At 43.5% G+C, this 21,427-nt stretch overlaps 1 protein-coding gene and 1 long non-coding RNA gene across 2 annotated transcripts in view; one reads left to right on the forward strand and one right to left on the reverse strand.

Moving 5' to 3' along the window:
• Window positions 1-2,860: 2,860 nt before the first annotated feature.
• On the reverse strand, window positions 2,861-4,372 carry LOC120824281 (uncharacterized). Its single transcript, XR_005712922.2, has 2 exons — window positions 4,217-4,372; window positions 2,861-3,871 (listed from the first exon to the last, which is right to left on the reverse strand). It is a non-coding gene; the product is annotated as an uncharacterized LOC120824281 (long non-coding RNA).
• The window catches only part of agbl4 (AGBL carboxypeptidase 4), a 201,981-nt gene continuing 184,331 nt past the window's right edge, over window positions 3,778-21,427 (forward strand). Inside the window, exons 1-2 of the mRNA XM_040184981.2 lie at window positions 3,778-3,927; window positions 5,207-5,329. Of these exons, the coding sequence (XP_040040915.1) occupies window positions 3,798-3,927; window positions 5,207-5,329 (253 nt within the window). The 5' untranslated portion in view covers window positions 3,778-3,797. The remainder of the gene's footprint in view (window positions 3,928-5,206; window positions 5,330-21,427) is intronic.

Here is a 21,427-nt window from a genome sequence, read left to right on the forward strand (position 1 = left end):
AACAGCGACACCATCTCTCGCCACATCCCTTCTTCTCCTCGCCACTCCTATCTATTTTTTTTTTTTTAATTCTCCATCTCTTCTCCCCTTTTCCTCTGAAAACACTGGTAGGCTGTAAACGACGATGACTGTATCAGACCACAATCGTGAGGATAAGCGGATTGGTTGAGGGGGGTGTGAGGACTGATGTTGTTCGGCCCTGTTATCAAATTATGACTCATACAACAAAACAAGAAATAAAAACAAACAAACAGGATGTTGATTCCAGTGGGGGGAAAGAAGAACAGTCAAAGACTTCTGGAGGGGGGAATAATTTAGCAGTACCTTTTTGGAGGTATTTTTTATGTGACAGGTACATGTAAAAAGCAATGGAATGGAAGGAAAACCTGCACACTATTGGAGAGACCTCAAGGGAGTACCAAATAAATGTTACCTCTCTGTAAGGGGCAGCAAAAGGGGAAGGGGGGGGGGGGGGGGGGGGGAGAAAGCGAGGGCTGGGCTGATGCCAGCATCAAGGTCAGCTGGTTGTCCTCTTCCTCAGCAGGGTGTGGCACAGAGATGACGAAGCAGCTACCAGTCACGGGCAATGGCAGGAGATCCCGACCACTGAACGAGTAAACAAGAGAGGTGGGGAGGGGGGCATTAGGGAGACTGATTCACCACGTGGTTTGGTTTCAGTCTGTATCCATCTGTATAGAGTGTGCATGTAACACACCTTCATGAAGCCCATGAGACAATAAAGCAGGGCCAAATGCTTTACGAGATTGATGCTGACGGAGCGATTGGAACCGTCTTCACGGATTCGCTAATCTTAGTGGTGTCTTCCTCGCAGCAAAGGATTTATTCCCAGCGCTTTGGATGTGCTTTTTCCCATCTCGGATCAGAGCAGGGAGAGCGGCCATTTAATAGAAGCCTTTTGACACTGAACCATCTGTTTAGGTGGACACAGTCCAGCATGGCAGAGAGGGAGAAAGGGACGGAGAGGCAGAGGAAGCGAGGGATAAAGAGAGAGGAGAGAGTGAAGATTAATGGGTGAGAGAGGTAACAGCGAGTTTTTACGCAAAACAGGAAATGGAAATGTATGAGACTAACACTTCCCGAGGATGCGCCACGTAGTACTGTAATGTTTTTAATTAGCACATTTTTCTCTTTTCACATTTTCACCAGTAGCCAGATATGCGGAAGCCTCGTCTACAGTTTTGCTGTGCTGGCTTCAATTCAGTTTTTTTTTTCTTTCTCTCCTTTCCCTGAGAAAAGGGCTGCTAGCCACATCTCTGTTCTGTAAAGTCCACGGTCTCTAGGGGAGGCTGGTCCTGCAGAGCCCCCGGGAGAAGGGGGAGAGGGGTGGGAGGGGGCTGTCAGTCAGATCACCCCAGAGTGAGAGCGCTGATTCCTCAGTCAGCTGCCTCTCAAGCCTGCCTCTCCTGACCAAGTCTCACTCCCCTGAGCCCCCAGATTGCTGTCACCATAGTGATTCTCTGTGTCCTGGCGTCTGCCCCCCCCCCCCAGCCAACCCCACCCTCCAAACCACCCAACCCTGTCTCTCCCAACCATTCCTCTCCAACTCGCTGCCACTTGTGTCCTTGATTTTTGCATGAATTCCTTCTTCATTGAAAATGCCCTTTATGTGTGGAAGTCCTAAGCTGGCCACAGTAAAAGGGTTTTCCTGCACTTGCTGGAAAACAAATACCAAAACATAGATTTGTCCCCAAACACACACACACACACACACACACACACACACACACACACACACACACACACCTATATACACACTCTTGCGCACGCATACACTTACACACAGCTTTAGGCTGAAACGAAAACAAGACTTTTTTTTTCTTCTTTCCTTCAGTTGTGGTACTGAGCTACAAGCACTGACTTATTTGATCATTTCACAGTTTAGAAGAAAAAGTATCTTTCTGAAAGAGTGAAAGAAGAGCTTAAAAATACCTTTCCGGTGCCAGAGCTACTGTTCCCCCTAAGGGGTTCTGTGACTCGATTGTGATGGTTCACTGTGTCCTCCAGTCGCTCGCCACCCACGCTTAAAATAGCCAGTTTCTCAATGTTACATTCAGTATTAATCCATGACAGGGATGTCTACAAGTGAAGCACATTCACGTGTTCAGAAATCATTAGGGGTCAGAAATGTTTGGATAAGCACATAAAATACGCTCTCCTGAGAGTAATTAAAATATGAAGGACCACGGTGGACTGTGCTTTTCTTTAATGCAATCACGGTTTCCAGAGATGGATGTGTTCATTAAATCATTCCTGCACAATTCCGATATTATGACGAATAAAACATATAGGCAGGGGGTAGGGAGGTTATTGTTGAATGTTAAATAATTTTCACCTTATTCAAACACGTCATGAAAGAGGACACGATAGGGAGCACAGGAAAAAACATCACAAGGTAAAGTATTTGCTGCAACAAATACCATACTTTTACATCTTATTACATCTAATTGTTTGTAATAAATGGATTTAAATACATTTAAATATATTTTTTAAACCGTCTCCTTGATTTCAGTTTCCCTTTATAACATGACAGCCTACAAAAAGATCTCATAAGGAATAGCCATGTCGGACAGATCATGTCAGTTTTGATTGTAACTGTCATACTATTGAAAAATAATGTTCTCATGCAAATCCTGTCTTTTGCAAGCCAACCGCCAAATGTGAGTTTGAGCATAAGCTCTGGCAGAGACGAGCAGGGATCCTGCGATACATTCAAGCATATGTAGTCTCTCTCTATTTGATAAGAACTGAGAAACAAGGGAAACATGTAGCGTATCTAATTCATTCTTCTCATGCTCCATAATTCAATTTCAATCTCCCTCTTGAAAATGAATGATTGTACCACCATAGAGCTCTTTAATTGGCATAGTGTTCAAGGAATGACATAGCATGGAGGACAGCTATTCAATTTTCAATTTTAGAGAAATATTACACAGTAGCTCTGTATTCTCTTCCTGTCATCTGAAAAATAATCAGTCTGACCTATCTACTCAGTGGCCTGTTGATGCTCGCCATCAAACACAGATCACACACAGAGAAAAATCATTGCCCTCTCCCTGGTCATTTTTATCTGGTCCTGTTGCACACAGCTTATAACCTGAAAATTAGCAGCAGCCTGTATGCCTCTTGCGCCAGGAGCTGTGCGACTGCTCATTTGATGTACTTAATCAGGTGCAGCCTTTGTAATGGGAAAGAAATAGGGCCAGGCTTGATTGGCCTTGATGACATCTATGCTCCAATTGTCTAGAAAACCTCCAGCTTTAATCAATCTGCAGGATGATTCAGAATCTGTGGTGGCCGCCTGCCATGATTGGCTTTCTTCTCTGAAAATACCATTAAAAATGCAGGTATGGTTGTGAGAAAAGCGAGCTGCGTGTACTATATACTGATTGCAGTTCAGATTCAGTATAACTGCAGTCATTGCTAGTTTAGTTGTGCCTGCCAAATGCGAACACGGTTTATCATATGAAAATGTACCCCTAACCTAATGGGAAATCTAACTGCTTAGTTTTTCAGATGGAGACTAGTTAGATCTAAAGGCTATCTTTAAGAATCATCTTCTCCACCACAGTGACAGTCACCACCAGCGAAAATCACTGATCTGCCTTTTTTCAACTTTTATTTTGTGGTAGGTTTAATTATTTGTAGGCTAAAAAAACAAGTGCAAAAATGATCATTAGCAAATCAATACAGTTTGCTATTGCTATTGTGTATAAATCAACAACTGAACTGAACGGCATTTGTAAACCCGCGTCGTGTGCCTCTGCAGCGCTTCGCCGATGGGCACGACGAGCGCCTCTCCCTCTTCCTCCTGCTGCGTTGCCGTGGCAACGCTCGCGGAGCGTCGGCTGCTCTGTAACGGAATGGAAAGGAAGATGGAGGAGAACACTGTTAGAGACGTCGAGACTGGTGTGTAAATACGAGCCGTAGCTTGCCTTTTTCTTCTTCGTCTTTTTTTTTGTGTTACACTCAGAAGGACGCGCGGGCTGCCCAGATGTCTGACGTGTAACGGCCGCATGCTCCGGGCTCGCTACACGTCCCTGTTCTGACGCTAACGTGAAGTATGCTAACGCTTTAGCTAGCAGGCACAAGGATGTAAACAAGAGTCCTGTCACCCGTCTGTTATGAGCTGGGGTCGCTGCTAAAGACGTTCGGCAACCATAAAGCGGGACGTGCTGGCAATGTAACGTTAACTCACGGGAATATTACGGACAACTGCGGTCATGGTGACGTTAGCCATTTCCATTCGGCAGCAGTGCAGGTGTGGTGGCTACGAGGACCTGCTAGCTAGCTGTGTTACCTGCGGTCAGGTGCTCCAGTAAACCGCTGGGGAGCTAATAAGCTAGCTGACGGTAGCACCACAGGTTTATTGTGGTTTTTGTGCGTTACCCTCCCAAATTAAAGACATAATCCGTGGAAACTGTCAACTGTGTTGATAAAAAGAATAAATAAAAAAATACACAGGTGTTAATAATAATATCAACACTAGATACAATCTCAGTTTGGGAATATTCATGTTAATTTCTTCGATTCTGTAACACATTTTTAATGGATAACTCGATACCCTTCCCCCCGCCGAAGTACTCGCTAGAAAACAAACAACCTTAATTATGCTTTTAATGCAAAAAATAGTAATTGGGTCTTTTGTATGCATGTATGTAGAGATACAAACGAAAACACTTAATATGTTAACCTTGTTTTTTAAATGTACTGGTCTGTTTATCTAATAGCTACACAAAAATAACAACTGGTACAAAATAAAATGTGTGTCTTTTACTTTTCACACATTTGAGCAACATTGTTTATATTGTTCATTTGTGCTTTAAACACAAATAAAGATTTATTTCGACATTTGTGTTATTCAATTTATTCTCGCAACACCATTTTTCACTGCAGATCCACAGGTTTCTTTGCAGATTAAAGTGGACAAAAGTCACTCTTAGTGAGATGTCACATCCAAATGTCACAACATTTATATTTGATTATAATAATAATAATTATATATTATTTATTTATAATTTCGGTTTTGTGTTGGCAGAAGGCTCTGGATGGCAATATATGTTTTCATTTTACACTCAATAATTTAAACACTTTTATTCTGCATGCAATAATTATCTATTAGATACATCTTAAAACCTTTACATAAGTGAGATTCATCCTAATCCTACACATTGCACTTGTTTTTCAGAGAGTGAAGCTGGAGGCGAGGACGCCTTGGTGGGAAATGTGAACAAGCTGACAGTGAACCCACCAGGTTTCTCTGGAAATCCACGAAAAGGACATCTGGTTTTTGATGCTTGCTTCGAGAGTGGTAAGTAGTAAACTTGAGAAAGGTGCAATTGTTATTCCAGTTTATGTTTTTATACTGTATGTTTTATTGTTCTTTTCATGTTGGTGACATACTACTTTGGTATTGCGTAACTCTGTTACGGAGGAGGCTGCCAAAATGCGTAACCTCCCTGAGACCAAGATTGTAAACAGGAAAACACACTGCAAAGTTGTAGAATTCACAGACAGTATTCTGGATAAGGCTTTGCCTTGTTGCTGACATTTTATTTAACACATTGAAAAATCCATCAACCTTTAAACATTCCTATGTATGTTGGAAAACCTGGAAAAACTTTGAACTTGAAAATACTCATTATACTAATATCCTGGAAAAGATTCAGCTGTTTTGATTCAGGGAACTCTTAACTAATACTATTACTATTACTTATACTATTTAATATTGCTACTATGCTACCAATATTTGCTAAATTTGAAGTCTGTCTTACCGTGAATCTAAGAAATTAAAATCAATGTGCTTTGTATTGAAATAATAATATTGAAATGTAAGGTGGTTTACAGAACCTCCTACAAAATCAATAATAAGGGTGTGAGTACAAAAGCAGAAGGCATCTTTAGCCTATATAATTGTCTGAGTTTAATTTTATACAAGAGCAACCTTACTGAGAGATCTACCATCAACACTGTGACAAAGCTTTGCAACAGCATAATCGGGGACTTCATATAGCAACCCAGTCTCACAGCAAAACGTGTAATAGCTACGTTGTGGAATGTGGTATTCTCACGCTTTTGGGGAGAAAGCGTGAGAATACGTGAGTTTTAGTTGCAACTAGGTCACGTGACTATCAACTTCCCCTCAGCTAAAAAAAAGTGTGTGAGTCTGTGAAAAACACAATATTTTAAGAAAGCATCAGCATTTGTATGCATTTCGATGGCATTTCTAGCGAGAAGTATGCGTTATATTTTCAGAATCTTCTATCAGAGAATGTAGAAGATCGTTTATTAGTTTCTAGTGACGTAGTTAGAGGTTCATAGAGATGTGCCTTACACATCTTATGAATAACTGCAACTCAGCGACTTGACACAGGTCTTGTTTGAGCTAATTTCTTACAGTAATCTTCTACTTGTATTATTCTTGTACTGTGGCCATTATGGCTAAATTGAGAAATATGTTAAGTATACTTGAAAGTGTAATTAATATGTTTCCTTGTCCTGCTCTTTTCTTGGAGCTGGGCACATTAAGCAAGATTAAGTCAACGTGCAAAGTGTTGTTTGTTAATGGCCTTTGTTTGCCCCTTTAGTCTGACAGCTGAATGGTACAATAATGAAAATAAAGAAGTTATTAAGTGCTGAAAAGGTCAGTTGGGTAGACCCACACATCGGCACACCCAAGCAAGTGGACCAAGTAGTAGTCGTCAGATTTTATATTTCCATGGGTATAGAAAGATGAAGTTCAACTTCACCTTGTTTGTTGTCTAATGTCTGGCTGTTTTTTAAAAGTTGACTGTAACCATTACAACGTGTTACAGCAAGAGAACGCAAATAAGTGCAGTTGTCACATGTCAGGCGTGCTATTAAACAACTCACAACCACTCCAGTATGGTCATATGAAGGGATGAATTAGGAAACAGCAAATCTAATCCACGGTTTTGTACACACAAGAGGTGCATGAAAATGAATGCACATGTAGCACAGCTGCGTGAAGTAACACCGGGAGGATTGTGCCGCGACATCAGTGTGGTGATTGCCCTTTTTATAAATGTGCCTTTTTCCCCAGATGACGTGGCCGGAGGAGCTCAGACATTGATTAATGGCCGGCGAGCTTGCACACTGAGATCAGCTAACATACACGTGTCTCTGGCTCCGGATGTATCTCCTGAATGATTTATGGAATTGATATTAATCTCTTTCCAGTAAATGCATTACTAAAGTTACTATGGGGGATTAATTGATGTTTGCCAGCTAATGTCGAATGAATGCACTGTTGCTAGTTTCCTTTAAGCATGGAAGATTTGGTCCGCATTACTTTAAGAGGGAACTTAGATATTAGTTCATGATGGTTCTTTCAAAGTATACTCATGGTTTATGCCGGGCAGAAAATACTGGGTCTACTACTATAGTATGTCATTGTTATCCCTTAAAGCTAGGGTAGTTAACATTAGCGACACCAGCACATGTAAGATACATTTCAAAAGTTAACCATCCTAAAAACCCAGCCGAGTGGTGCAAACTCTTTTCAATTGAAAGTAGTCGTGCAGCAGCAGGTCCAACAGTCAACAGCCAAGACCGAGCCTTCCCTACTCAGTCCCTCCCCAAAAATGATCACGTTTATCATAAACAACAAAGATGGCTATTGAGCTAATAAACTAGCAGCTTAATGGAAGTTTAGAAATGTAGAGCCAAATAAATTGGCCATGACTGTATTTTTCCTTAAATACAATTCTGATTGAGATTCTTTTCTCCTTTTTTCAAGGCATTTAATCTATTATTTGCTGTCGAAATGTTTAGACAACTTCAACAAACGTGTGGTAAAAAAAAAAAGGAGTGACTGTTACTGTTCAATACTTTGGTCCCCGTATAAATATGAAATATTGACATTGAATGAAATAGAAAGCTGACATTCTTTCTAGAAAATAAATTCTAAATGGGCTAAATCAGTGCAAGTGTTTATATTACAAGATCTATTAGAAGATCTACTTGATCATATATTAAGAGACTTTTTAAAACAACGTTTGATATTTTGGTTCATCTAACCAGGATTTTGTTTCTACTTTAAATTTAGTTCCCGTATTCACTTTGCATATAATTCAGTCAGGCTTATAGAACACGCTTATTCATACATTCAGTGTGATATCTGTGATACCAATGACAGTTGGGAAATAGGAGACGAGTGCGTAAGCTCCTGCATTGCGTGTTGGATGGCTGTTTATATTCCTTAGAGCTATTGAAATGGACTCTCGGGACGGTCTTGTCTATTTTACCCTCTCAAACCAGATTGAATGACGCATTTCAGAGGACTATCTTAGTTGAAATCCATGCAGGCCTATAACTCAGTGAAATTTTGTGCTCGCCCCACTTCTTTTTCTTCCCTCGGTCTACAGCTATTTGCATCCCGTGTGCCCTTTCATAAAGCGCAGATTTGAGTTTGTTGCGTCAGTAAAGCACAGAATAAAATCTATTTGCTTCATTAAAATAGATACTGGTTATGCAAGATGTTTGCCAAATGTATAAAACCTAATTTACATTTAGATGAGGCTTAATTCCCTTTGTTGTCAGTCCTGTGCTGATCAGAGTCAGTGAATGCCTGCGGATTCACATCTCAACAGGTCTCCCGACGCGGAGTTATGCTGAACCGGTAAAAGCCTTTTCCAACTTCTGTTTGATGAACATATAGTACTATGGCTGTTTTCTATGGTCATTGCAAACCTCCACTTATTGCTTAAGTGTAAAGAACAGTACACAAAGGCTCATTAACATATGCAAATACGTCTTTACTAGTTGAGATGGTCTTCTTATGCTACGTAGGACAATCACGGTGGAGAATATGAAGACTTTGTCAATGTGTAGACATCAAGCCCGGGCCCACTGCTGTGTATTGTGTCAAGAGGCAGAGATTCGTGCAAGTGATAAAAGCCGCCTAATTGTTTTTTAGAGTGAAATCCAAATGACATTGTTATCTTGTCTTGTCACATTTGTTTTTTGTCACACACTCCAACTGTTGACATTTTTTCAGCTAAGTCCCAAATTCTTTTCGCGGGCGAATCCTCACAATGTCGCATCTGCATCGACAAAAGACGACACCCGGCAGTGCGGGCTTATTGTTTTACTGCACCTCTGGATTCCGCTGCAGATGTAATTAAGCACTCATTGATTAGTGAGACTGCTGTCTGCCGACAATGACTTACATTGTCGAAGAAAGTCCCTCGGGGGGGCGGGCTGTTTAATGGGGTCCATTGATAAGCACAAGTCATAGACTCATCTGGCTTCACAATCAATTCACTCAATGCAATCCAACTTGTACGGCAGACCGGAGGGCAGGTGTGTGCATCGAGGCTTTATGTCTGTGTTTGTAGGATTCAAATAGTTAGAGCCTTTTGAATTGCTGAACTCACTATATTTGGACAATATTTCGCAGACCGGCCTTGAAAGGAAGGGGGTAGTCAGAGCATCCGATGGGGGTTGTCCAGGGTGGGACAACACCCATCGTGCTGCAGGGAGGTGTGGACAAGCGGCTGTAGTTGGGAGAGAATCTGGTCATTTTTCGAAATAAAGTATTTTTCTTCTCCCCCACTTCTTCGGATGTCATAAGTAATTGAAATGTTTTTTTTATTTTTCCACTATATTGCCCATTTACTCTTTTCGTTCTACGTCTACGGAGGTGATACGATGTCTGCACATATTCTTTGCTGTTAGTTTGTTGGCTAATTATGCAACAATATCTGCCACACTAAAGTCAGAGGAGGGAACGCTCACTGCTGGCATGATCAATGTCTAAAGTAGGTCAATGCATTTGTTTATCCTTCATCCCAGGACTTTCTCTAAATGAGGATTTCCACCTCTGACATTATAGACCATGTAGATTCACTCAAGCGCTTCATGGACCGATTTTAAATCCCTCCTCGGTGTTGATAATTGATGAAGAAATATATCCATTAAAGACGAGATAAGGAAAAAGAAAGATAGAGAAACGGCTGCCAGGAGATAAGTAATGAGGGTGAATGTTGAAGGAAATTTTTCCAGCCTTCACTAACGATGAAAGTTTCTTTGTTTTCTCCTTTTCTTCCCGCTCTTTAATTTTCTCGTTCCTTTTTTCTGTCACTGAACAGCGTGTTTAATCTGTCCGGCCGTATCTTTTCCCAGAAGCGGCCATGTCGCCGCTCCACAGCCCCTCTAAAGAATGACTGATTAGCCTTGTAGCCAAAGCAACGTTTACAGAGCGAAGACATGGGGACGGAGACGCAGAGCGAAGAGAGAGACTGCTGGGACGAGGGAAGGAAATAAGGCAGTGCAGAATAAAAGACCAATATGAATACTGGGAGGTGGGGAGGCATGGGGGGGAGGGGAGTGGGGGGGTCTGGTTGGGAGAGAACGCAGTCGAGCTTGTCAGAAGATATTTATATACTCCAGAGTGCCCCATGAATCAGGATAGTTGAGTTTCCATTGATTAAAGAAGAGGGAAACGTTTTGAGTGGCTTTGGAGAGGCCGGAGCTCGCTGCAGTACAGGCGCTCTCTGCCTCGCCCCCTTGCCTCCTTGTCCCCTCGCCCCCTCGCCTCCTCGCCTCCCTCTGGTGAAATGACCCAGAAGGAGAGGCAGAGGAGATGGGAATACTGTACAAATGACTTTTCTTCTTTTGTCCAACATGACCATAATTTGGATGTTTCTCCCTTCCACGGGGAGGATGTTAGCCGGTAGTGTGAATTGTGCACCCGTGTGGCTTTTGATCTCGTACGTAAACTGTATTCTTCATTTGTTTTGGGTTCCTTGCACAGCTCACCAGCCTTAGATTGCTCTAACTCTTATGGGCTTTCCAAAACAAGATCCATTCGCCTGAGTGGGAGGGAGCACTCGTGACATCTGAGGTATTGAGAGGCACTCCCAGTCCCCCCCCCCCCCCCCCCCCCCTCTCCCTCCCATGTCCTTGGCAGCAGAGAAGCTTCACTGCTCAAATCACTAAATGGCCTCTCCAGTTTCCCTTTTAGCAGTTTTTCCTCCTCTCTCTTTCTTTGAAGAGCAGAGTATGGAGATACATTTGTGTTGTCTAGGGACCGTTGGCCAGACCGTTGCTTCTGATTTATGCTATTTATTGGCTATTTGTACCCATATGAGATTACTCTTTATTATTATTGTGCTTTTTATTATCGCCATGTCCTTTGTCTGGCTTTCTCCGGGCATATTTCGCCGTTTTTATCTCCTTTTTTTGTGTACCATATCATGTTGAGTCATGATGTGTTATATTGGTTTGACCCTGAGGGAAGCTTCCCAGCGGGGGCAATGCTACGCACGAAGACATCCACGCAGTGCCTATAAGCCACTGTATCTGCTATATAGTACGGTATATGGTCTCCAGACCACTTTTTCAAGTTCACGGACTCAGGATCAACATCTGACAATTGCGTGAGCGTCCTTTGATGTATTAAAGTACTTTCCCACACACATGCATGTTCCACATTTGATATTCAGTGCGTCATGCGGTGTGGAACTCTGGTCTGGTTCTTGATTTGATCTCGTCCCGCCTTGCTCTCCATCTTGTCGTTGTCTCAATCCACTCGGGGTTTTCGGTCTCAATACCTTCTGGTCTTCGTCATGCCTCGGTGTGTGTGTGTGTGTCTGTGTTTGTGTGTGTTAGCTTGCCCTGGCTAACATACTACTTTCAGCACGTACCTGCAAGATCGATACTGCGCCTTTGTGCCTCGCTCACCTGCTTGAATTTTAGGAATACTGGTTTTGGAAGAACTCTAGTAAAAAGAAAACTGCCATACAAGTTGTTTTTTTGCAACTTGTCTGTAGTTTTGTTATCCTAATTGGATTGTCTGAGCAGAACAAAAACTCCAAAGGTGGTAAATCGGAGAATTACAATAACTACACACAACAACTATCTTCCTTTTATCACATGGCTTCAAGGGAGCTCGCCCGAGTGCTCTGCCACGGGAGGTGAGGTGCGATATCAGTGGGATTGCACGGGATGCAAAGCGGGTGAAACAGAGCGATAATCCTGTGTGAAGGCGGGCCTGCTGCGTACGGTCACGTCTAATCACAGAGCCAACACATTGGCTCGGTCGCGGCGGTTCGGAGATGCCCTCCTCTGCCAGGAAGTAGTACAAACAGCCTCAGTGTTTTGTAAGTTAATTGTTGATGAATCCGATACGAGCTTTACATCGGAGAGCCAGCCGGCGCCTCGTCTTCTGAAAATGTCACCAAATGCTAGCAGCGGTAGCGGCCGCGTTTCGGACTTTTTGACTCATGAAAGGATTTGATTATCAACTGTATACACGGCGCGGCTGTGAGATTTGGAAAGGTTGAGGGGAGGAATATTCGGACACTGGGTTTCATTTAGGAAATTGCGTTTTTTTGGAAACACACAAATTGGCATCTGTTTTACTTCATGGGTGTTTGAGGATGTGGTTCGACACAAACGTGTTTAACTGTGTTATTGTTTTCCAAATGAGCTGGAGGCTATTTTCTGTTCTAAATGTACTTTGCAGCGTCGCTGCTCGTCGGCTCAGGGCCTGCCTCTAGCATCTTGACACAAGTGTGCCGTGCAGTGAAAATGACTGCAACCAGGTGTCGGCGTCGCACAAGTGGCGCTTCGCGCACGAGGCTCCGGTGATTCATCCAGTAATTCATTTCCAAGCAATTCCTGACACCATAAACAGATTTTCGGGGGCAGACGTCTCATTTTTCATCCCAGTCCAGACCGCACGGTTTAGGGAAATGGCGAGGATTTGTAATGCCTTACCAGTTCATGTTTTTTCAAGATGCCTGTGTTTATTCTGATGATTTATTTCAAATACATCTCAGTGAGACGGGCTTCATCGGTGTGCCAAGGTTTGTTTGATAACATCCATTCATGTACGGAATATGCTTAGACAGTGAAGGGTGAAATACTGAGGAGCAGAATTTCGATTGAATACGTTTTGGTTTGAATCCAGGCAGCAATCCTGTAGGTCTCCTGCTCAAAGTAAACCGCATTGAAATTCACTCCTCGGGGGCGTATGCTGTTATCAGCAGTTCCTAATGGTAAACATGTTGGGATGTGCTCCAGTTTGGACAGACTAATTATTTTTGTGTTGAGAGGTTGTCAGATATTTAGCCTTATTTTTTTTAAATACACTGTTTATGGTATTTACAAGGGTGTAATAAAATATAAAGGACATAGACCTTACCAGAATATTTACAAATGACAGGAAAAATGTATCCAGAGATACAAGCTCTATTTGTAAAATCGAACAATGTAATCCGCTGTAAAACACAATATTTACATATTATCAAACTCATTTAATGTTTGCAAACAGTTGCCTATGTAACGTCAGCTTAACCTGAAGTTCGTTGGTTCACCGGGTGAAGTAATATTGTCTCCTCTAGCTCTGTTTTACTCTAAATTCCAGTCATCGTTGAGCCTTTCATACTCAAAAACTGCTTCCTGTGGTCAGAGAAGATGCCGATGACAGTGAGATGCTTTAATAATCCAGCTAGCTTCCAACTTCTGAGTCAAATGATAATTCTTTTGTGTCTCTCTGAGCGACCCCTTTGCCGCCAATTAACGAATCACAGACAACAGTTTGGTTGCTAATGTAAAGGTTCGGCATATGTCACATTGAAGGCACTGTCACAGTAATTAATGCTACGTTGCAGCGTTACTACGTTGTATGAGAAAGACCTGGTGTTTGACAGTAAGCACTATGAGGAGACGTACTGGGATATACTGTTGTGACAAGCATGCAGCCGTGGCTCAGTGGCCTAGTGGGGAACATTGCTCCCGTCGCTGGGACCACGCTGTATAAATGGTATGAACATTGGTTACCGATGGGCAGGTGGCCATGTGTATGGCTCCTGTCATCGGTGTATGAACAGGTGTGAATGCTGACATCGGGTTTAAAAGTGCTTTGCGTGATTGGAGGACTGAAGAAGTGCTGAGCAAGTACAGTGTGTTTACCATTTACATCTATTTTAAAGATAAAGTTAAAGATAACATTCACTGAAATAAATCATTTCGAAATATTCTCTTCTGTGTTCCAACGTGATGTTTTTGAAACAATACAAAAGGGTCTTTAATTCATTTGAATTGAACTACTCCTGAGATGGCCCCCCAGTGCTGCAGCGCTCGGTCGTACTCCCATTAGGACGTAATGCAGAGATGTCAAGATGCAAAGATGTCTGGAGGCTTTTTCTTTCTCAGTTGAGTAATCCTAGTTATCACCTCCAGCTGAACTTCATCCCAAAAAGCTCCCTGTGCTCTTCTTCATCAATGATGAGTTATGTTGAAATTGATTTGCCAAATTATGTTTCTTAATCTCCCAAATCCGATGGTATAAAAAGGGATTAGCTTGTCATAGGATGGATTACTTTTATGTTGTATTCGACAGAAAAAATATTATATATGCCCTTATATTTTACTTTTTTATATATATATGAAATGTACGTCTTAATTTGTTTTAATTGCTTGATGGTCTGGGTGCTGTGCCTGGAAAAATCCTTGTGGAAAGAGTCCTTGATCTCCTGCCAAGGCGTTTGAAAGGCATTCAGTAATGCCTTTTCCCTTTCCTGCTTCGTTTTTTTTTTCCTTTTTGAAAAGCTGGCATCGCATTGACAGTAGCAGCACTTAACGTAATTCCCTTGATTGAAAAGATGTTCCACAATGAGAGATTTCCTCTATGTCGCTTCTAACTGCTGAAAAACACACCCTTGCCTTGACATCCTCTCTCCTGGATTCCCTTTTGCCACTTCACCTTTTACAATGTTAAATATGGACCAATCTGATCAGCACACACAATACCGTGCTGGTCAATCAAATATATATAGAAAAAGCACCAGCGGTTAAGTAGATAACAAGAGGGATTCTTGACATTTGAGATGGAGATCAAGTGTTTTAAAGGCGTGCAGTTGCAGTTGGCGGTTTTCCTGCTGTACTGGATTAACTGGGCTGTACCTTATTAGAGAAACTGCTGTGCACTTTGGGGTGATTTGTTTGCTCTTGAAAGGCAGGATAGACACTGGAAAGAAAAACTGTTGCTTTATGTCTGGCCCTCCTACATTTGCCACGAATGACGTTTTCTCCTCTTTTTTTGTTTCTCCTCACCGACCTATTGGTTATTGGCCGGTGATTTCTTGCCTCCCTTCTTTCTCTTCCTTTCTTGCATCGGCTCGCTGTGTTGTTGAACTCATTACAGAGCAATCGTCCCCAGGCGTTGAAGTCTACACCCAGAGGGAGCAATAACTGTAAATAAACACTACTGCAGGCTCTCCGATAACATGTTACCGAGATGATAACAGCCCTTCTTAGCAGGCCTGTTGACCTTCTCCTTGCCTTAGGCTCGCCAAGGACTCCTCGGCTCCTCGCGCTTTTATCTCCTAACTCCTCCACCGCTGGAGCCGCTGCAAAGATTACTACTGAGGAAGAGAGGAAAGGGACGGAGGGAGTTACATCAAGAGAATGTAGAGAGGAGAGAGGAAGAGAAAGGGGATGAGGGAGAGCGTTTGGAGGAGAAGAGACAAAACAAGATGGAACAACAAAGAGTCGACCTGGGCAGTTATCCCGCCGCCACCTCCTCCGTCGGTCCCCAGTCTTTGTAGGGCTCAACATCATTAACTTGTTAAAAGACAGCATGAAATTGGAACAGACTTGTGGCCACCAACACACACACACACACACACACACACACACACACAGGACACACCAAAAGCAGACGATGAAGAGAGTAAGAGGGAGGGCGTGACGGGCGGATGAGTAGACGGAAAGAAGGTGACCGAGAGAGGATGAGAAGTGAGCGACGGCCGTACCCCAAATTCTGATAAAAAACATCATCCAAGCAGCTCAAATACCGGTTTGGGCGCGAGAGACAGATGAAAGTAAAGATCGCAATTCCTCATGGTTCACTCCCCAATACTAATACGAAGTGTCTGACAGTAGCATGTCCAGAGCTGTGGGGCTGAAGCACTGTCTGGATGAGATTGATAATACAATTAAGGCAGTCCCAGTATGAATGCATTACGATGACCCATTACTACACCAAGCGCTTCAGATGGAGCATACCAGTCTCGCTCCGGGGCCTTTCGGACGGAAAAAAATACAATTATAAAAGGCCGGCTCGAAAATGTGTTCTCTTTAGAATGTGCAGGCAGACCGGTACATCATCAGATATGTGTAGGCTGCCTGCACATCTCACTGCTGTCCCCGGGCCCAGTTTTCTTCATATTGAACCAGGGAGCTCACTGGAGCATAGTCGGACTCATAACAACACCATTTTTTTGTCCCCTCTCATTGTTTGCTCTTATCCTGGTTTCATTGTATATTAAGATTATTTTCACAATTTTCTACCTCATGACTACAAATAGATGATCACTTATTGTGTGTGTCTGTGTGTGTGAGAGAGTGAATGTGGCTCTATAGCACATCAGGCAAGATTGTTTTAGTTATTCAATTGAAATGGAATTGTGTCTTTACACAATATTGTGGACTGGAAAGATCCAATCAAGGCAATGATTTTTAAACAGGTCATGTTCTTGGTGAATTCAGAAGTTATTAAAATAGCTGGCATGAATGTTCTGGTTTGTATTGTATTGTCATTGCCTTGTTGTTTGTTTGAGGGGATGTGTCTAATTGCTGGTGTGGCTATAATTTCTGGTTCTTGGCAGGCTTCATTAAATGCGGGTGGTTTGGGTGATAAACTTGTGTTCGTTCCTCTCTTTGTTGGCACTGAGCAAAAACAAACCTGTCGTTGAACTTAAGAAGTCCCCTTTCTGTTTAGCGTTGAACTGAAAGATTAGCATTAGCCTAGCTCCGTTTGGGGCGCCATCCTTCCATTCCGAGGCCTAATGGAGCCTGCAACTCCGCCAAAGTATGGTCCCCTCCCAGACGTCCAACATACTGGATTTGGCTGAGACTGCGGAAGCACACCAACGTCCCTCATTTCTTACAAAGTAATTGGACCACGCAAAGTTTTCTCTTCCCGTCAAGTATTAGTCAGGAGAAATGACCAAAAGGAGCCATCGCTTTTGTAAAGTTACATTTGGCATGTGAGTATTAATGTTACGGTGACTTAAACCTTGAGTTTGCCAAGAAACCAGGGGAGACTCCGGGTGATTGCCAAGAAATAGCCCGGCACATGAATCCTCATAAAGCCATTTGTTAATCAGGAAGTGAATTTTGTCGGATTTCGTTCACTTTTGAAGTAGCCAGTCTAGCTACTTCCTCTTGTTCCCAGTCTTTATGCTATGCTAAGCTACAATCCGCTGTCTGTGTAAGCATAAGTGAGAGTGAAAATCCGTCTTATCATTTAACTCTGTGTAATTATAACTTCTTTCCAAAGAGTTGAACTATCCCTCGAAGGTTGATTGAAAAAAAATAAAAATAATCGGATTCCGGAAAACACGGACTGCAGTCTAGCACACCTGTTCGGTATGGAAAGAGGTGACCTCTTTTAATCTTGCCTGCAGATGAAGTGATAAGGCATCAGGGGAGAAGGCAGTCTTTAAGAAGTCGTGAGGCAGGAGATTGATGTTGCCTCTGTGACAACTCGCCTTCCGACGAGGGGGGGGGGGGGCAGGCAGACGTTTAGCTGCAGGTCTAAACTGAGACCCCTTCACTATGGCTGCTGCTGGCTTGAATCAATTCTATCTTTATCAGTCTCCCTCTTCTGTGTCCAGGAATCCTCCTCAGACCGCAGAGCGGCCAGGGTGGGGGGGGGGGGGGGGGGGGGGGAAACTGTTGTGTTTTCCAATAATGAAATGGAACACAGCAAAAAATAAGTTTAAAAAGGTGCCTGGTTGGTCTCCCTCAGCAGCGCAGCCCTCGTTGAATGGCTTGTCTGGTTTAAACAAAGTTCAGCCCACGCCTATGTCAATGGGGAGCAATTGAATGTGCTGCCTGTCGTGCGAGTGCAGGTATACATCGTCACCAGGAGGCGTCGTTACTTTCGATATGGCAAAACGAATTGCTCTAAAAAGAAACCTGCGCATGAAAACATGCGAGATTCCGGACCCGGCAGCCGAAACGTCTGCTAAGTAGGAAGCGCCGTATAACCGAGGAGTCTGTTTCATTTTGAAACAACTCCCTATTACCATCCTAATGGCTGGTTGTGTGAGTGAGTTCCACCTCAGGCCCCGAGGCAAGTGGGGCCTGCTGCTGCTGCTGCTGCTGTACGATGATCCATCTGCATGGCAGAAACCATCCATCCAGTGTATAGCTACAGGCTGAAGGCCGGCCCATTGTGTGGGCTGAGCACTGTGACTGCTCCCTCTTGTACCTCCATAATGGGATTACATTAGCCAGGTTCTTCTGCTCCCTCTCCAGCTCCCTCCCTCCCTCTCTCTCTCTCTCTCTCTCTCTCATCACACACACTGGGGCTGTGAGCCCATGTGTGGATGACTGACTGTCCACTTGGCCACCTTCGGGTTTGCTCCCTGTTTACTTGCCCATGGCCCTGTGTAATGATGCAGGTTTCGCTCCCATTTCACAAACACGTTTTTACAGAGTTATGTTATTTTCACCTTTTCTGAAATTTACGGTTTTTACTTCATTTGTTTTCCCGTGTGTGTGTGTGCATGTGTGAGACGGCGGGAGCGGAAGGGCCGGAGAAAGACAGCCAAAGATAGAGAGAGACAGAGGGTTTTGTTTCGGGTTCTCCTCAAGGAGAGGCTGTCAAGTGTAAAATCTGTTTCAGAACCAACAATTGTGTTTTGTTGGGCTGCAGCAGCAGGGATAAGCTGTTAGTTGAAAACCAATTTGTTAATGTCCAACCGCTGTACTGGTTTTCCCTCAAGGACAAAGATTGATATTCAACATAACCTGCCAAGGCACCACTGAGGAAGGATATCGCGAGTGATGATACTCAAGAGGAATTATGCACGGACTCCAGATCTCAAGGACTAGATACAGTGCCCCCCTCCTCGCCCCCCCTTCTGCCCTCCTTCCGCCCTCCTTCTTCCTCGTCTTTCTCGTAGTCCGTAGTTCATTAGCTTCACTTACACTTACATAGTCCCTTCCATCAAGAACCAAAAGTCATTATTTAAAATCCGCTGTACTGTGCATCGCTTCTCAGCATCGCACAGACTCGACAGAACTTACCTCTATCTGCCTTTTTGCACGAGTTAAACACTAATTCATGTGGGATTGATTCAAAGGGTCGGGCTACCAGCCCACCAAAGCGAATATGGCGGTAAAATGAAAACGGGGATCAATGGCGTTTCACATCCCCGCTTCTCCGCGGACTGAACTTGTAATTCTCATGTTGAAGCTGCAGACGTCTCTCAGGTCTCACGCCGTCAGGCTCTGTGAGCCAGCCGCCAGGCACAGCGATACTCAGACGGGTCCCTGTCCTTTGGCTCAGTAACAGTGGGAAAGCGAACTCGGGCTGGACAGTCGTTGAATGAATCATTTCTGTGTCAAGCGATGATAGCAACTCCAAAATGTTTTCATGTCAAGATATTGATCAAAATGTGCATTCAGTTTTTGTTGTCCTTGTTTAATCTATATTGCAGAGGTCTTCAACAGGGGGTCCGCGAATGTACTGCAGGGGGGTCGCGAAATGTTTGGTTGATAAGACAATTTTTTTTAAACAATTTTTTTCCCCACAAATGTAAATGTCTTCAGAATCAGAATTTTATTTATGGTCTTTAAATACACATTAACATGAATCCAACATATTGAAGCGAACGGATAAATTGATGGAGAAGACGTTATCTGTCAGTCCGCAACACACACATTCAGCTTCCCTCAGCAGCTCTCAAGCTGGGCACCGGTTCACTCACTGCTCCTTTCATGCGAATACGACAGCGCAGGCACCAGCCAATCAGATCGCGTTTATGCTCACGTCTGAAGAGCGTGAAGCTCAAAAATAAAAGATGGCGGACCAAACTCCGTAGAATATGGGGTCCCTGCTCCACCTCGCCATCAGTTTGGGGGACCTTGGCTTGAAAAACGTTGAAGACCTCTGCTATATTGTCTTTATTTCTGTATTTAAGAGATGCATTTTTTTACACGTTCGTTGTTTTAAACAGCAATAAAGACACACAGAATTCCTGACTTGCTTTCTCCTTCTGAAACCCTCCACCTGTCTTTTATCTACCAACCGTATGCTGCAAATGAGAAGATGAAGTAACAGCAATATTTCAGCACAGCTCAGCCGCTCCCTTTGCACTCAGGGCGGCCTGCGGAGAGCGATTCCTTCCAGGCTCCAGTGTGCTGGAATGAGACGCCACTCACCATTAGTGCTGGCTGCTGGTGGATGGGCTTCAAATGTAAATACGGATCAGTCGTCAGCTTATTGTTCCACAAGATCCTCTTGCAATTTATTTCTCGCTGCTTGTGTGTTACTGCGGCATGCTGTGTTAAATATACCATTTCTCAACCTGAAATACCGGTCTTATTTATATATCAGCGCCCAGATGCAGTGAGGCCCATATATACCCTGGTGATAGCACCTTCGCTGTATAGTGTCAGTTCAGCAGAGAAAGGTGTGTGTGTGTGTGTGTGTGTGTGTGTGTGTGTGTGTGTGTGTGTGTGTGTGTGTGTGTTGCAAGCTGACTAGTGGGTTAGGTCTGTCCAACGGCAGAAGGAGTGGGATCTGCTTTGACAGTGTGGTAGTTAGCCCATCTGTCTCTAATAAGCTGTGTGTGTGTGTGTGTGTGTGTGTGTGTGTGCTGCTGATGCAGGGTTCTACTTGCCACCAGGTGGTAAACCGTGCCCCAGTGCAGAGTTGTGGCGCTGGTCCTTGCAGGTCGCCCTAGTTTGCCAGCAAACTTAACTCTTCAATAGCGGCCTTCAAATGACTGCTTTAATGTATTTTGTCAAGCACTGCGTTCTGTAGAAATGAGCTGTCAATTTGTTAACACCTTATGTTCTCGCCCCCCCCCGTCTTTTTTCATTGACAATCATTAATTCACAAGTGATCCACCACAACATCCTCCACTACATGTGTGCACACATATCAATAGGAAGGTACCGACAAGGCCTATATCTTGAAAGCTTGTCATGTAATCCGCTACTAACCAGTCATCTTACAGACAGCGGTGTGAATTGGAAGCGGGGAAATAGTTCCCATCGGATTAATTATCCTTCCCCTGATCATCTGGATCTTTTTGCTGTGGATGGTATATTGTGTGTCAGATATGGATGGCTGGAAAAGCCCTGTCTGTTGGTCTTTCAGCTCCTCCTAGTAACGGCTCTCTGGGTATCCGCTTGGTGTGAATGTAGTTAAATGTGCAGATACTGTACATTTAGTTAAAAAACCCTGGAAGCGAACACCATGACAGTGAGGCACTGTTAGTACACCGATCTAACACATCTGTCTTTGAAAGCTGATCCTAACATCATTTGGTCTTGTGAGTGACCGTCTGTCTGTTTGTTTGTAATGTTTTAATCCCGCTGATTGTGAACTTTAAGGAATCCTGAAGCGACGATGCTG

This window comes from Gasterosteus aculeatus, chromosome 8 (assembly GCF_964276395.1).
Source record: "Gasterosteus aculeatus chromosome 8, fGasAcu3.hap1.1, whole genome shotgun sequence".
NCBI lineage: Eukaryota > Metazoa > Chordata > Actinopteri > Perciformes > Gasterosteidae > Gasterosteus > Gasterosteus aculeatus.